This window comes from Acomys minous (assembly GCF_964271855.1).
Source record: "Acomys minous genome assembly, chromosome: 14".
Classification (NCBI taxonomy): Eukaryota; Metazoa; Chordata; class Mammalia; order Rodentia; family Muridae; genus Acomys; species Acomys minous.
In genome coordinates, this window is record NC_140496.1 from 92,927,349 (window position 1) to 92,943,404 (window position 16,056).

At 42.3% G+C, this 16,056-nt stretch overlaps 1 protein-coding gene across 1 annotated transcript; it reads left to right on the forward strand.

Annotated features, from left to right (window-relative positions):
• Window positions 1-510: 510 nt before the first annotated feature.
• Window positions 511-12,165, forward strand: ADH1C (alcohol dehydrogenase 1C (class I), gamma polypeptide). The gene is made up of 9 exons (XM_084757407.1): window positions 511-664; window positions 2,443-2,544; window positions 3,101-3,239; window positions 4,803-4,890; window positions 4,991-5,210; window positions 8,122-8,382; window positions 9,872-10,007; window positions 10,814-10,952; window positions 11,549-12,165. Exons 1-9 carry the CDS (start codon window positions 647-649, stop codon window positions 11,571-11,573), a joined length of 1,128 nt encoding a protein of 375 aa, XP_084613533.1. The 5' UTR covers window positions 511-646; the 3' UTR covers window positions 11,574-12,165.
• Window positions 12,166-16,056: the final 3,891 nt, after the last annotated feature.

Here is a 16,056-nt window from a genome sequence, read left to right on the forward strand (position 1 = left end):
CTTGACAGGAGTGGAGACCATCTCTTACTCATGACTGCCACCCCCTGGACCAGCTCTATGTCTGCCCAGGCTCTCAGTCAATGCTGACCAGCTGTGTGTGCTGCAGACACGCGATGGGTCTGGGCACCTTTGCTGTGACTGAAGGTGCGTCTCTGCTTTGAAAAAGAATAGAGGCCAAAATTTCCTTCCCTGGAGCTCTTGTCTGTCTACTTTGTCTGCCCTTCCTCCTGGCCTCTCCTCCGTACTACGCACCCTGTGGACTTTAAGTTGCAGCATTTTCTAGGCAAAGGAAAACAGTGGTCTGGCCTGACTGATCCCAGTTGAGAAAGCATGTAACCGGACTGAGCTTGCGGGGGAGGAGGGGAAAAAGAGAAAGGAAGCATTAAATCAGATGAAAACAAAATGTGCTTGTCAGCACATCCCCAGAGCAATATTTTCTTGACAGGCCAATGCCCTTTGTTGTAACTTTAACTTGCAGTGAGAATAAACTGGTGGGTGTGTCCGTAAAGGGCCAGATCACGTGTGGAACCAGCTGACACCCCAGCAAACAAAATGTGTGTGCAGTCTTGGCCCGGTGCACTGGAGGAGGCAAGAAGCCTACGGGGACCCATCAATTTCTGCCTGGCCTGCAGCACGAACAGACAGCATGAGCACTGCCGGAAAAGTAAGAAAAAAAATCTCACTGTTAGAAATATATTCTCACTAATATGCAACGAGACGCAAATTCCTGACTTAGAAACAACTGGGTCCCCGAAGTGCAACGTGTAACAAATAATTTAGTTCAGGATGTGCATGAGGTTACAGAGCAACCAGACTGCTACTAACTATCGTTAACAGGAGTGAATAGAGCCTAGATCTGTGAACGCCCTTAGTTCCATCATTAACTTTACAGTACAGAGAATTCATTTCAAGCCAGCAGTGACTATTTTATAAATAAGAAGTTTTTTTTTAAGGTCTTTTTATCAAAAGTCTGTATCTATGTTAAGAAACCAACAATGTGCTATTCTTTGTTCACATTTTTCTATGAACAGAGGAAAGTTAAATCTGATAAGAGTTTCATAAGAGGAATTTGATTCCAGGAACTTACTAGAACCGTCCCCATAACCTTTAGATAAAATTTCCAACAAGAGGTGGATTGATTTCCAAATCATTAGAATCACCCACTGTAAGATTACATTACTATGTAAATTGAGATTTGAAGGGGCCCATTACTGCACAACTCAGAAGTTTCTACAAAAAAATTCTTTAAGCAGTCTCTTCTCTGTTAAGAAAAGAAATCCAGATTTTAAGAAAATTAATTCTAATAAAACTAAGTTGCTTGTTAACACTAAGAATGCAGACATATAGCACAGAAGTGTTTTTTACTTGTTAATCTGTTTATGGTACCACAATTACTGCAAGCAGTCTTTCAGTATAATTAATTGATTCATGTTATCTAATTGCTGAATTATAAAAGTCAATGTTTCTGTTGACACAGGGGTTATTTTAGGAGCAGGTCAAAAGTCCAAGAGCTCAATCCAACCATGAGAACTGGGTGTTGGAAATTAAAGAGGCTTTTGCATACATTGTGTGACATGGCTCCATATTGAAATGACGGGCTGAGAATCACATAAGGGGCTGGTTAGATGCCAGTGTTTTTATTCCAATTCACTTTATTTTCTTTCACTACTGGCTGCGTTTAGGATGGCATATTACATATTTCAAAGAAAATTAGGAAAAAAAAAGAGTGACTGATAAGTTAAAAGAAATAGTGAATTCATACAGCAAAACTAGAAACCAACCGTATCAATCAAACAAGAATTGAGTGACTAGGGTATCCAGGCTTTTAGGTACAGGGTCAGTAAGAGTGCCGTGATGGATGATCTTTGGTTTATGTTTATACAGCCTGGAACACCATACTAGCCAGGGTTGGTAGAACATCCCCTGAAGTCCCAGGACTAGGAATGCCAAGCAGAGAGGTCCCTAGATCAATGCCAGCCTGGACTGCTTATTAGACTATAGCCTCAGAAATCCAATGCCTGGTGGCTAACTCTGTGATAGAGTACTTGCCTACAATACACAAAGTTCTGGGTTCTGTCCCCAACACTTCAAAAATATATTAATAATTATAACAGAATTAAATATATGCCCAATGACTGCAGTTAAATAACCTTTTTGAGAACAGTACCGGTGACAATCAAGAAAAACAAAACCACAGGAGAGCCTAGCTTGAAAGAGCATGTGCCTCTTCATGTGGGTGTATTACGTTTAGTTGCATTTTCCTGGCCTTGGACTATTGTGTCACACATATTTAAAGGTATTTTAATGTAGTACTTACTGGGAGGCAGACCCAAGGACAGATTATACACACACACACACACACACACACACACACACACATACATTAGGAAGGCCACCATTGCAGTGATCTCGTTGAGCTGAAGTTAACCCTTTGCCTTGCAGGTAATCAAATGCAAAGCTGCTGTGCTGTGGGAGTCTCGCAAGCCCTTCTCCATCGAGGACATTGAAGTCGCACCTCCTAAGGCTCATGAAGTCCGCATTAAGGTGATGCTCCTTTTCAACTTCCATAAAGTTAGATTTGAAAACCCTCGGAAAATACTCCATAAACGCATCCAGACTTCCGTTAATGGTCCTTTAATTGTTGATCCTGACAATGAATTAATTTGTTTCTCAGGCAAGCTATCAATTCAGTTGCCTAAAGCTTGAAGTGACTAAAATGCACGTTTAACATAATCCCATAAGTTTTTTGAACTGTTTATGTGTTTATGAAGTGATATACATCTTGATTCCAAAACCAATTAATATTAGGTAATTTCTTCATCCTAATTTCGTATTTTCCTATGTTCATAATATAGCACGCATTTTTATAGATTGTATAAAATCTGTTTTTCAGAGTCACAGGATAATCATTGACTCTTAATCTGTTTAATTGGGAAAAGGTAGACAAAAACACTGGAGAATCTTGGACATAATGGAACGGTTGGAATCTGGAAGCCTTAGGGATTGTTGGCAGGCTCCTCAGAAACATGGTTTCAGAACAGGTGCGCGAAAGCTCCACACTCAAAAACTTAGCTAGTTAAACTTTATCTCTAATCCGTAGATGGTAGCCACGGGAGTCTGCCGCTCGGATGATCACGCAATTCACGGAAGCCTGTTCACGCCTCTTCCTGTGATTCTAGGCCATGAGGGAGCTGGTATTGTGGAGAGTGTTGGAGAAGGAGTGACTTCCGTAAAGCCAGGTACAGAATTCTGTCTGCCTCGCTTGCAGGATGCCACTGGCTTAGCCGCACTGTGTCCACATGATGGCTTTCTCTTCTACCATATGCTCTCGTCCTTCTTGAATATAGAAAAAATAAAATATGATAAAAGGAAACTCCAGAAGGAAAAGCATAGCTAAAGGTGTCCAAACACAAGACAGTTTTTAGTATCACTAATTGTGGCCAAAGGTGGTAGGTTGCACAATACATATTACTTTACCCATGTTTTTATTTTAACTTTGTGTGTTTTCAGAGGTCAAGGGTGAGTAAAATTAAATTTGTCATGGTGTTACCCAACATTACTTTTATCTATGGAACATAATAACCAAGCCATTTTGGGGTCCAATAACATAGGTAGCATACATGATGTAAAAACAAAAATTATATTCATCTCTAAAAAGATTGCTTTAGCCAGTAGAGTCAAACATCTTCCCTTCTAAATAACTTATTCTCAGCAAGCAGAGAATAAGAAAAGAGCTAGTCTCGTTTGAGTTCAGCTTTTATTATTTCCTGTAGTTGGAAAAAAAACTAACAGTAAAATGACACCTTTACTTCTCAGATTGCTTTTTCCATAGCAGCAAAATTGATAATCATAAATAATTATCTTAAAAAACTGAAAATAATTTTTTTTATTTCCCAGAGAAAACATCTAGTTCATTGCTACAAACTGAGATATCCAAAGCAATTTGCGACTCATCACATTTTCATTATGCTTCCTCAAAAAATAGCTAAAATTCTTTTTAAAGCATTTGTTTAATAATAGGAGAAGCGCAATCACTTTGAAAGACCAAAAAGTAGGTGGTGGAGAAGTGAGTGGCTCAGTGGTCGGGGCTCTGCTCATCTGGAGCACCCAATTGGACAGCAGGGTGCCCTCCCGTAACTCCAACTCCAGGGGACCCAACCCCCTCTGCTGGCCCTCAAGGGCACCCGCACACAAGTGGCATAAACACAGAGACACGAGAAACAAACCAAACCCTAAAAAGAAGCTATCAAAGTTCTCACTTTAATTTTATCCTATGATCAAGTTTCTTTTATTTTATTTATACAATATTTCCTATGTCATGCTTTTTTTTTATTTTGCTTTTATTATAACTATTACATAAAATGTAGGTTTCTCCAAGACCCAATAGGAAGGCGGCAGCTCCCTTGCCACTAAAATACATATTTATCCTTAGCAGACAGAATATTCAAAGTTTGATTAGAATAATATGTGCAAAGCCCACGAGAGAAACTGAGGTACACAAAAACAGTTCTCTCTCTCTCTCTCTCTCTCTCTCTCTCTCTCTCTCTCTCTCTCTCTCTCGCTCTCTCTCGCTCTCTCGCTCTCTCTCTCTCGCTCTCTCTCTCTCTCTCTCTCTCTCTCTCTCTCTCTCTCTCTCTCTCTCTCTCTGGCAATCTTCAGGCTGGGAGACAATGACCGAGGTGTGGTTGGGCCCTATCTCTTGGAGGCTTTTCAACAACACACGCCTCTACATGTGAGCTTCGCGTTCTGGCTCTCTGCATTCCTGGACAGACATCTAAGTCATTTTGCTGTTCCTCTTCCAGGTGACAAAGTCATTCCACTCTTCTCTCCCCAGTGTGGAAAATGCAGGATTTGCAAGCACCCGGAAAGCAACTTTTGTATGAAAAATGAGTAGGTTTTACTGTTGTCTTCTTGCACAATTGGGTTGCACACTGGCTTCCCCCCCCCCCCCCCATCTCATGTCCTTTGTGTGCCTGTGTTTCCTGGACAGTTTGTCAAAGCCTTCGGGGACTTTGCTTGATGGCACCAGCAGGTTCTCCTGCAAGGGAAAACCCATCCATCACTTCATCCACACCAGCACCTTCTCCCAGTACACTGTGGTCGATGAAATTGCGGTAGCCAAGATCGATGATGCCTCACCACTGGAGAAAGTCTGCCTCATCGGCTGTGGGTTCTCGACTGGCTATGGCTCTGCTGTCAAGGTTGCCAAGGTAGGATGGCAAATGACACATGGAACAAGCTTTGGGACATGTTAGTGGCACCAAAGAGGAAGCGATTGCTCACGGACATCAGAGGGCGTTTTTGTGGAAGAGAAATATGCCTCCCCAACCCTAGTGAGAATTCACTTCACACACTCAAGAAAAGCAAGGAAAGCTCTAAAATAGTACGCGTCCAGTTCTGGAGAATGTCCAAAGAGAAACTAGCCTGTCACAGAGATTATTTGAAGCTTATATAGATCTTGAGCGGTAACAGTTTACATATGCTGTTGTCTGCAAATCTCTGTTGTGTCCCAACTTCGAATACTCTGAACAATTAAATATGTTTTTAAGAGACAGGAACTGGCAAGTTTGGCTATTTGGGACAAATGGGAGATTTTATAAAGTGGAGATGCCATTATTGTTGTCTATTAAGCAAGCCAGTGGGGAGATTTGTACTGCAGAGATACTGTCACAAACTGTTGGTTTTTTATGGGGGGGGTTGTTGTTTTGTTTTGTTTAGCTTTGTTTTGTTTTTAAAGTAGACCAGCATTGTCACTGAGAGCTGTCCTGCCTGCCCAGTGGAATTTTCCTCATAAGAAAACCGATGCTTAATGGATATCCAGACTTTTTTTAAAAAAAAGATGTATTTATTATGTATGCAGTGTTTTGCCTGCATGTATGCCTACACACCAGAAGAGAGCACCAGATCACATTATAGATGGTTGTGAGCCACCATGTGATTGCTCGGAATTGAACTCAGGACCTTTGGAAGAGCAGACAGTGCTCTTAACTGCTGAGCCATCGCTCCAGCCCAGCTAGATCTGGACTTAATGGCACTGCGCCCCAGGGCAGCCTCTCTGGACTGCCTTCCTGATGGAGGCTTGTACTTTTGATAGTGGAAAGAGCCTGGTGGCCAGCTGTGGGCCAGGGTTGTCTTCTTCTGTGATGAGGATTGTGAACAAACCTTAACAGACATTATCCCAGCAAACCTCAATGTGAATGATGCCAGAGGCATGGCCCCCTCTTGAGGCATGGCCCCCTCCTGCAGTCCTTACAAGGCTGCTTAGTGGCCTGCTCATCCTTAGCTCATATGAGAGATGGTGCGCTGTTAGGTAAACCCTGCTTTGTGTGACCTAATACTTCCTAAGCATGCTTGTTAGTGGATCCTTTAAAACATCAACCTATTACTCTAGGTTTCCTCTAAATCACTTCCATAGATTTATGGTCTTGATTAAATTATTAATAGAAAAATAACACCAGAAGGAATTTGAAAGCATGAAGAAAATTCACCCGCTTTTTAACAGATGAAAATGATGCTGATACTGAATTAAGAAAAAGTAAATATTTTATGTTCAATAATTATATTCTATATTTTCTATATGACTGCCAAATTTTAGAGCTTGGAACTTATGTCATCACTCATTCTACAGTTGGAAAGAAACTTCACTCGTATCAGTCAGGATGGGTTCTGTCAGGGTCTGACATAGTCAAAGCAAACGGTTTGCCTGCTCCCAGCCTTACTCTATAAGCCTGTAGCATGGCCCCCACCAAGTGGATCCTTGAAGACACAAGAAAACTATAGCAAGGCATTCATTATATTTGAGACCTCATCACTACATCTTCTCCCCTGAAACCAAAACTACACACACACATATACACACACATACACACATAGACACACACAAAACACATAAATATAAACACACAAGCATACACACCCACTAAAAGTGATACATTTTAGGCAATAATCTTAAAAATAATCTTTCCCAGAGGGCTGAAAATATATTAGTATATTTTATTTTGTGAAATCTAAGATCCAAAAAGATAATGCTGTTTGCCTACATTTTTATTGCAGGCTACTAGGGAGAGACTAGAACTACTCTCAAACTATCTGCTGAGTCTGAAACTGGAATACATAGCAACCATTGCTTCAATGGCTATACCAGGCCTAACAGTCTTCTAGGCAAGGTAGACAGTGGCGATGGGCCCTATAGCCTTTAAGAACATTTGATGGATGGCTAGTAAAATAGACAGTGCTAAGGGAAAATGACAGTGAGAGTACTGGGGACAGATGGTTGGTTTATTAAGCAGCCCCAAACCAATCAAGTTAATGATCCAGCCTTTCCCCAGCTTTGTGGCTTTAGTCCTAAGGCACTTAGTGCTTGGGCAGCTGCCTGTCTGCCTCAGCAGGAGGAAGGGGTGAGCCTATCAGTAAGCCAAGGGCCACTTGTGATCACGGCTTTCAGTCATTATGATACTGACAAGCTTTTGTTGAAGTATTTTTCCTTTGCTCCTTTAAAAACTTCAGGCTTAAAGCCCTACAAAGATTACACTGGTCTCATGGTGCCTTTTCCTAAAGTTTCGTGTCCGTTTTCCTGTTGCTCTAAGCCAGAGACGACTTCTGGTTGCTCCCCAGCCCGCTTCTGTTCTCAGTACACGGGTTGTGACTGCTGAAAGTTAGTCACCAAAGGGAGCTGGATTACTAGTTAGCCTCCTGGAGTAACCTTGACACTTGCTTCGTCTCTTCAGATTGCTTGTGTGCGGGCAGAAGATGTTATTATGAGGCTCTTGAAAAGTAAAGTTCCTTCTATTTAGAACTCAAAGACCAACCACCTAGCACAGCTGCTTGCAACTCGGCCTTCCCCTTAGGGTAGGAGTAGTGTTCCACCTGCAGAGATTCCAGTATAATGGTTCTGGGCTCCCGCGGTTAAACAAAAAGCTCTCTGGATATGTCGAATGTACAGCAAAGTTTGAGAAGCAATGACGTATCACTTTGGGCATCTGTAACCAGAAGAGGGTTTGCCAGCAGATGGACTGAAGTCCAAGTAGCCACAATAGAGGACAAAGCCAAGGACCAAGGCAGTGTGGGACACTTCCTAACAGTCACTGTTCCGTTCTTTTTCTGCATTTTCTGAAAACTTAGGTGACTCGAGGCTCCACCTGTGCGGTGTTTGGCCTCGGAGGTGTTGGTCTGTCTGTCATCATTGGCTGCAAAGCGGCAGGAGCAGCCAGGATCATCGCTGTAGACATCAACAAAGACAAGTTTGCGAAGGCCAAAGAGTTGGGTGCCACTGAGTGCATCAACCCTCAAGACTACAAGAAACCCATCCAGGAAGTACTCCAGGAAATGACCGATGGAGGGGTGGACTTTTCGTTTGAAGTCATTGGCCGTCTTGACACCATGGTATGTAGATCTTGCCTTAAATGGGCTAATATGATTTTCTTCCATATTCTTAATATTATATAATCCTTGAAATTAAATATTTCAATTAAATTAAATATGATGATACATTTTCAAGCATTATCATATAGCCAATTTGGGACCAAGTATTATTTTATTAACATAAAACATGTAGAACAGAGTAATTGCTTTAATACATCTCTCATCTCAAAGAAAGCACAGTGCTGGGCATCCTTAAGCATCCAGATCAATGTGTTGGAGTAAATACCTTTTAAAAAAAAAGAATTAACAGATTCTCCCACACCCCCTAAATTTAAGAGATACATCTTATAGGATTATTTATGATTTACATGAGATAGTGCATATTAAATACTTATCATTTAAGGTCATTAAGCACTCATTTAAGGTCAGTTGGGCGTAATGAGAAGAAAACCTATTGTCAAGTTTATAGTGCCTGTGTTTTTGGAATCCACGTGATATTACATTTAAGTAATTGCTAAAGAATACTTCTCCAGTCACACCTCACTTAGCCAAAGACCTCTAGAATTCTACTGAGAAATGTCCTAAGACCTGATAACTCACCATTATTGAGGTTCTCCAGAAAGTCTTAGCGGAGTTGGTGATAGAAGACGGGTTTGGTACCCTGAGACCGATGTTTTTCTCAGTCTTGAGCTGAGACAAGTTGTCATAGATAGAAGGTCCAAGAGAGGACGGCACCTCCTCTGCATGGAGAGTCCTTTCAAGCTCAGGGCTCTGGCTTTTCCCAGGCCCATAGCTCTGCTGTGATTCACTTGCAATTTTCCCTATCTGTTCATCTTAAACTGGGTTGTCACTTGATTTGAAGATCCAAAAGCCTGACAGTCTCATGTTCTGAGGACACCTGGCTTTCTAAATGTCATATTTCAAAATCAAAAGTCCAATCACCATGTATCTTCAAGGATTCTAAATAATTTTTACTATAAAATGTGTTTAAAACAACAACAAAAACACCTATTGGAAGGTGAAAGCTTCCGATGTCTACAGTTTATAGGACAACATAACACTGGCGCACAACCACTGGAAACAGTCCCATTCTGGGTGTAAGTACCACGGTGGGGACCTTTTAAAAGGGAGTTTAACAAACAGCCAAGACACACTTCTGATGATGTCATCATTACATCATCTTCACCATCAAACATTTCTGGCTCAGAGTATAGTTTCAAAATTGTACTTGATGGATAAATGAAAAGCGAATTAGCCAACCCATAGATTGCCTGAGAGTCATGTGATGGAGGAAACTGTGCTCCTTTGAGGACCCAGCCTCTACATGCTCACAATGATGTGTGCTTATTTATTAGTTCCTAAGGAGGAATCAAGCATAGGTAAATTAATTCACTCACCCTTTTATTAAAAAAAAACATCTTCAGCACATTTCTTCGTATCGCATGAAACTGTCCACTGTGAGTAGAGACCACAAGAGAATCTACTTTACACATTACTTTTTTTTCCCCAGACGTCTGCCCTGTTGAGCAGCCATGCTGCATGTGGTGTGAGTGTTGTTGTAGGGGTGCCTCCTAACTCTGAAAGCCTCTCAATGAACCCCATGCTGCTGCTGATGGGACGAACCTGGAAAGGAGCAATATTTGGTGGTACGTACGTACAGCTAAGGAGCAGATCCTAAGTCTGTCCATATACGTCAAGGTGGACATGGGTACTTGTGTGTGGAGACCAGAGGACATTTGGTGTAGTTACATGGGAGCCCTCTGCCTTGCCCTTTGAGAAAGGGCGTCACAGTGGCCTCAGGCTAGCCTCGCTGGCTGGAATCTACTGGTTTCTTCTCTCCAGACCTGGAATTACAAACACTCCCACCACCGAGTCAGCTGGTTGGTTGGTTGCTTGGTTTTTTTGGTTGTTGTTTCATGTTTGTTTTCTTTTGTTTTATATTCTGAAGATCAAACTGAGGTCTAAGAACTTTATTGACTAAGTCCTCTCCTCAGCTTTTTGAGGATCAAATGCTTAACTTATTTCAGAATTTCTTCCCTTTCGCAACAGAAAAGGTCAGAATTTAGAAGGCATCATGGGTTAAAAACATGAAAATTAGTTTCCTAGCTCCTTCTACTTGTGTTTTTGCGAGGCCTCAAAATGCCTCACAGGACACAGGAAATCCAAGGCAGGAGTTTATGCCTACACTCACTACCTAAGTTCAGACAGCTCCCTTACTTTGGGTATAAATATCTGCAATTTAAGTTTTCTGGAAAAGAGCCAATAAGCCACCTTCCTTAGCCAGTGACCCTGGGTTATCAGGGCGGCATACTGTAAAGATGTTAGTGCAACACAGAACATTTTTATTGATTAACCCTCTGTGTCTGACATGGCAGCCTCTGGACCACCGTACTTTTATGAGCTTTAGTTTCCCTGGAAACTGCATCTAATGGTGACACCATTTTCTTTTCAGGCTTTAAAAGTAAAGATTCTGTCCCTAAACTTGTGGCTGACTTTATGGCTAAGAAGTTTCCATTGGAACCATTAATTACCCATGTTTTGCCTTTTGAGAAAATAAATGAAGGATTTGACCTGCTTCGTGCTGGAAAGAGGTAAGCCTTGAGGTTATTTTTATGGTAGAGGAATCGGCTAACAGAAAATGAAGGGGACATGGGACAAGAGCAAACATGAAGTGCCCGGCTTCTGTCATCATGTCAGGCTCTGCACACAGATGTGTGGCTTAGGGCAATTTACAAACCCAAGCCTTGGTTTTCACAGTTTCTAAAATGGACAAAGTGTGATAGACTACCTCACAGTGCTGCTGTTTAGGATGAAGTTTACATGAGAAAATAGTGCCTAAAAGCATCTGCAAAGTGCATGGCAAACAGCACACAGGAAGCCCCTGTTGTTGCATTATTACGTTTCTTACACAAGGCACACAGGCTTTCAATATTATTTAAGAATGCTAATCTAGAACCAAAATGACAGTCATATTAGCATGTTATGTGTGGCACTAGAGTTAGAGAGAATGCAAGAGAGATGAGAGAAAGGTGGGTTGCTCATTTACCAAGCTGAGCTTGGCCACAGGGATGGACCTGGGACTGCTGGGAGCCCGGATGGATTTTCACTGAGACTCGTCACACATTCACTCACATGGGGAGTGCAAATTGTGGAGTGTGAAAACAATCTCTTCTGTTTTGTATTTTAGTATCCGTACCGTCCTGACATTCTGAGACCACATCGATGCCTTCTCGTGGACAGGTTTCTGACCTCCCCACCCCACCGAATCACAGCACCAGCCACATCACGGCCTTAATTTGGTTCCTTCGAGACACAGTCAATAAAGCACTTGTATAAGATCTCCATAAGAAACTGAACTTTCTATGACACCATTTTCAACTACACATTTACAATCGTAGCAAGAGCTGTCACACCTCAGCTGGGGAACCGGAGGGTACCAACTGTTCTTATTTGGTTGACATAGATCATCTTTTCCACTGGGGACAGTATGTCTGGTGACATCCTGCATTCTGTTCGGTTAGGAATCCTCAGATTTTTCTACCCAAACATACACAGGATGACCTATGTGCTCAGTCTTCCAGCCACACCCCGTTCCACTGCTTGTACTTTCTTCTTCATGAAATTTAAGAGTGTGGGGGTAAAACCCACAGTATGCCAATAGATAGACCTGGGTTGAAAACTGGAGAATCCCTGTCTCGGTAGCTAAAAAGAAACATCACGCATCTCCACTCTGCTTTTATGCTCTTTTGTGCACAATGAATATGCAATTGTTCCCATAAATAAAATTGCATCTGAAATAATGACTCAACACCTGCAGATACTGTAGGGTGGAGGCGAAGCAATGGGCTCTGAGCTACGCTTGTGGTGTTTAACAGCCCAATAGGCTGTTGTAGAACTAGGAAACCAGGCCACGATTCTGAGGACATTACTCAGAGTTGAAGAAAGAGCAAATTGGCATTTGGTAATGTCTTGCTTGCACTGACAAGTCATTCTGTTACCCCCATACTGTACTAACCATTACTGGGAATTCCTTTTAAATATTAAAGCTTCATCCAAACACATTAAACACTGTCTGCCAAATATCTAACAGTATTCAAGAAGTGTATCCCTGCATAAGAAGAGAAAAAGTGGTGAGGTAAGTGTAATAGTAAATTGGGGGAGGTTTATCAGGGGTCAAATACTCTTCTGAGAAGGTATATGTGCATTTGTATGAACAAGTATGTGGATTTTTGGAGATCATGCACATCTGTGTCAATAGGTGTGTGGACTTGAGATGTATGTGACCTGTATGAACATGTATGTGGACTTGAGAAGATGTATGTGACCTGTATGAACAGGTGTGTGGATGTAGCTTGCTCATTTCATTCACCTGGGACTCAGGGTTGGAAAACGGTCTTTGTGGCACTGCTTTAATTATCAAGAGCGCCCTGAGCTTTCTGAAGATCTCACAAGACTAAGTCAGAGAAAACTCAGAGAGAGAGAGAGAGAGAGAGAGAGAGAGAGAGAGAGAGAGAGAGGGAGAGAGTATGTGTGTACTGGTTTCCACACCTCAGCCTGCTCCTTCAAGTATCCAGCGTGTCAGCGAGTAACACAGCAACTCTATAACCAGCAAAGCAAGTCAGACAGATCACCAGAAACTCCACGTGCACATGTATGTGTGCATGTGAACTCAGCCAAACCTGTGTGTCCTCAGTCACCGACACATGGACACTACCTCTATGTCACTCCCAGCCATCCCTCACCCTCTAACTCCTCCCATGTCCCCTTCAACCAAAATCATGATCCCCCACACACATTAATTATTGTCGCTACACATATATCAGTTATTATCTTAGTTAGGATTTCCATTGTGATCAAACACCATAACCGAAAGCAGCTTGGTGAGGAAAGGGTTTGTATTTCAGCCTACAGTTCCACATCACACTCCATCACTGAGGGAAGTCAGGCCAGGAACCTGGAGGCAGACTAACTCAGAGGCCAGAAGGAATCCTGATCACTGTTTTGCTCCCCATGGCTTGCTCAGTTGGCTTTCTTATAGCACCCAGCACCACCAGCCTAGGTTATAGCACCACCCACAATGGGCTGGGACTTCTGCCCATAGTTTGAGAATGCATTGCTTTAATTCTTTGATAATTTGTGACTTAACTCAAAGTGGGAGATTGATTTCAATAATTTCACAAACTTGTCCTTGTATAATACCACTTGTCAAAATCTGGGAAATGCAAATTTTGCTATAAAGAAATAAAATCAACCAGATGGTGTAGCATATGCCGATAATTCCAGGACCACACCCCCCAAAAAAGAAGGCAATGGAAGGAAGAAATAAGGGGAAAGTACCAAAGCAATGTGCAAGGAAACTATTTGTAAATATGTGATTGGCAAAGAATCACTGTCCCTAATATCTACATGCTTTTTCATTTAGGGAGGAATAAAAAAGAACTCAATAGAACAGACAGTAACAGAAGCTTCCAGAAGACAAATCAGTGTCTAAGGAGCATGTGAAATAGTGCTAAGCCTCAGCAGTGATCAGACTACAGCATAAAACCGCAGGGGCCGTGTCTCTACTCGCCTGCTGGCCTATGCTCCCCATAGCTGTGAGTCGTCACAGGCTCCTGGCAGCCACTTGGCAATGGTAACTAACCTGTAGGAACATGCATGTTCACTCCCCCAGCAACGCTGCACTTGCAAATAACTCCGTAGAAATGAAAGTGTAAATGCCTAAGAGTACAAGGCTCTTCACCCCAGCCTCTTTATAGTAGAAGTGCTTGAACAATTTAACTGCAAGACTAAGGCTTCTCACTTCCTGTGTGGTAGGGCTCTCACTTCCTGTGTGGTAGGGCTCTAAGTGACCCTTCAGACAGAACAATTATGTCTCCATCTCTGGTAGGCATGGGCATGGTCCATCCCCAGCCACACATGGCCAGGTTCAGAATTATGCATCTTATGATCCAAGTTTTGTGAACGTCAGAACAGCAGACAAAAACTCCCAATTGTCCGCATATAGCTTTGTGTGCCTATGGTGAAAGCTGCAGAGTCCCGTGGGAGGGAACATCCCAGCCGGCCTTGGACTTCTTAACCCCTCATAAAGACCGCGCAAAGGGACAAAACAGTAGTTTCAAATGCCAACATTGTGAAATAGCTTGGGGCACTATAATTGCTGGAGTTTTGGGTTTTTTTTTTTCAATCTTCTGTCCAGATAATTGTGAAAATAATATGAACTGCTTCCAGATGTCTAAACCCTCAAGGGAAATTAGCAAAAATAGTTTCTCCATGTATCATATTACTCTGAATCATAAAACCATTCTTCTAACTGGCTCATTTACGAAAACAAGATTAACTAAAGCAGATACATGTATGTCACATATTACATATATAGGTACATATTGAACGTTTTCTCACAGGCCTTAAGAGAAAATGTGATGCCTTTTAGTCAAATGGAGTTTTGGATTGTAGTTTTATAAAACTGATACAAACAAACTTCCTGGAATCCCTCAGGTAGTCCTAATTCTGACATTTCCCTCAGGTTGGCTTATATTTGGGTTTTTCAGTTGCTCCCTCCAACCCCAAAATGCCGGCCACTGCATAGGTATCTTCTTTGCAAAAACTTTAAGACTCTCTATAAAACCTCTGGCCAGCCCAAGAGAACAGACCATAATGTGTCACCGCTGTGGATTTTTTTCCAGCAGTAGAGCCCACCAGATGACTGCACAAATCTTGCAGTCCACAAACACCACTCATGCGTTCAGAGCTTTCCAGCAGAAGACAGCACGAGGTGAGGCTGGCACCTGATGGGAAAGGTGAAACACAAAGCAGATAAGAAAGAAGAGGAAAGGAATGATGTAATTGTTAAAAGTGCTATTAATATTCCTAAAGAGAAGCAAAGATGCTACAATGCAGCAAGAAGCCATTTTCTTAAAACTCTTGAGAACTAAAAAAAAAAAAAAGTCTTAAAGGCAAGAATGAGAAGCCAGACATGCATCCATGATGGCAGACAGTGAGTTGAGTTTAATCCTCACAAAGTACCTTGCAGCAACTTGATAGATGATTCCTAAGCAGCCCCTAGGGCTGGAGAAACTGGCAGTCACATCTGGAATGAGGAAAGGAATTCCAAGGAGGAGTGGCCAGGTCCAGGTGGCAGGTGTGGCCAGCGCAGAGAAACTGCTAGACTCCAGAGCAGCCCAAGGCTCACAGTAGAATTTCCAGTAGCCGTTTCAACTGTTGCCTGTTTACCTACTATATCCTAAACATCCAGATGGCAATAAGGTTAATGCATCCTGAGGGAACTGTGCTACAAAACTGTAAAACAAAAACAAAACAAAACAAAAACCATCCAAATTTCTGCAAAATGGAAACGACAGTAGAACCCGCCTTGTAGTTTCATGAAATAACCAATATAAATCACCTTGACTACTTCCTGGCACACACTGATGAGGACAAGCCATCTGCTGTGGGAGCCCTAAGTGAGTAAAGTCCCGAGTCAGTGTGTACTGTTTGACAGGAGCACAGCCTTACCAAGGGCCATGCACTTAGACCTGTGGGAAGATGGCAGAGGGTGAGCCTCAGAAGGACGGCAAAACCTTCCTCTGGCCCATCTGCAGATTTTAGCTGTGTGTGCAGCAAGTGCCAACCATAGCTTTCTCTGCCTGGGTGTTTATTCATTACATGCAGACTTTCCCTGCATAGACCGCTCCTACC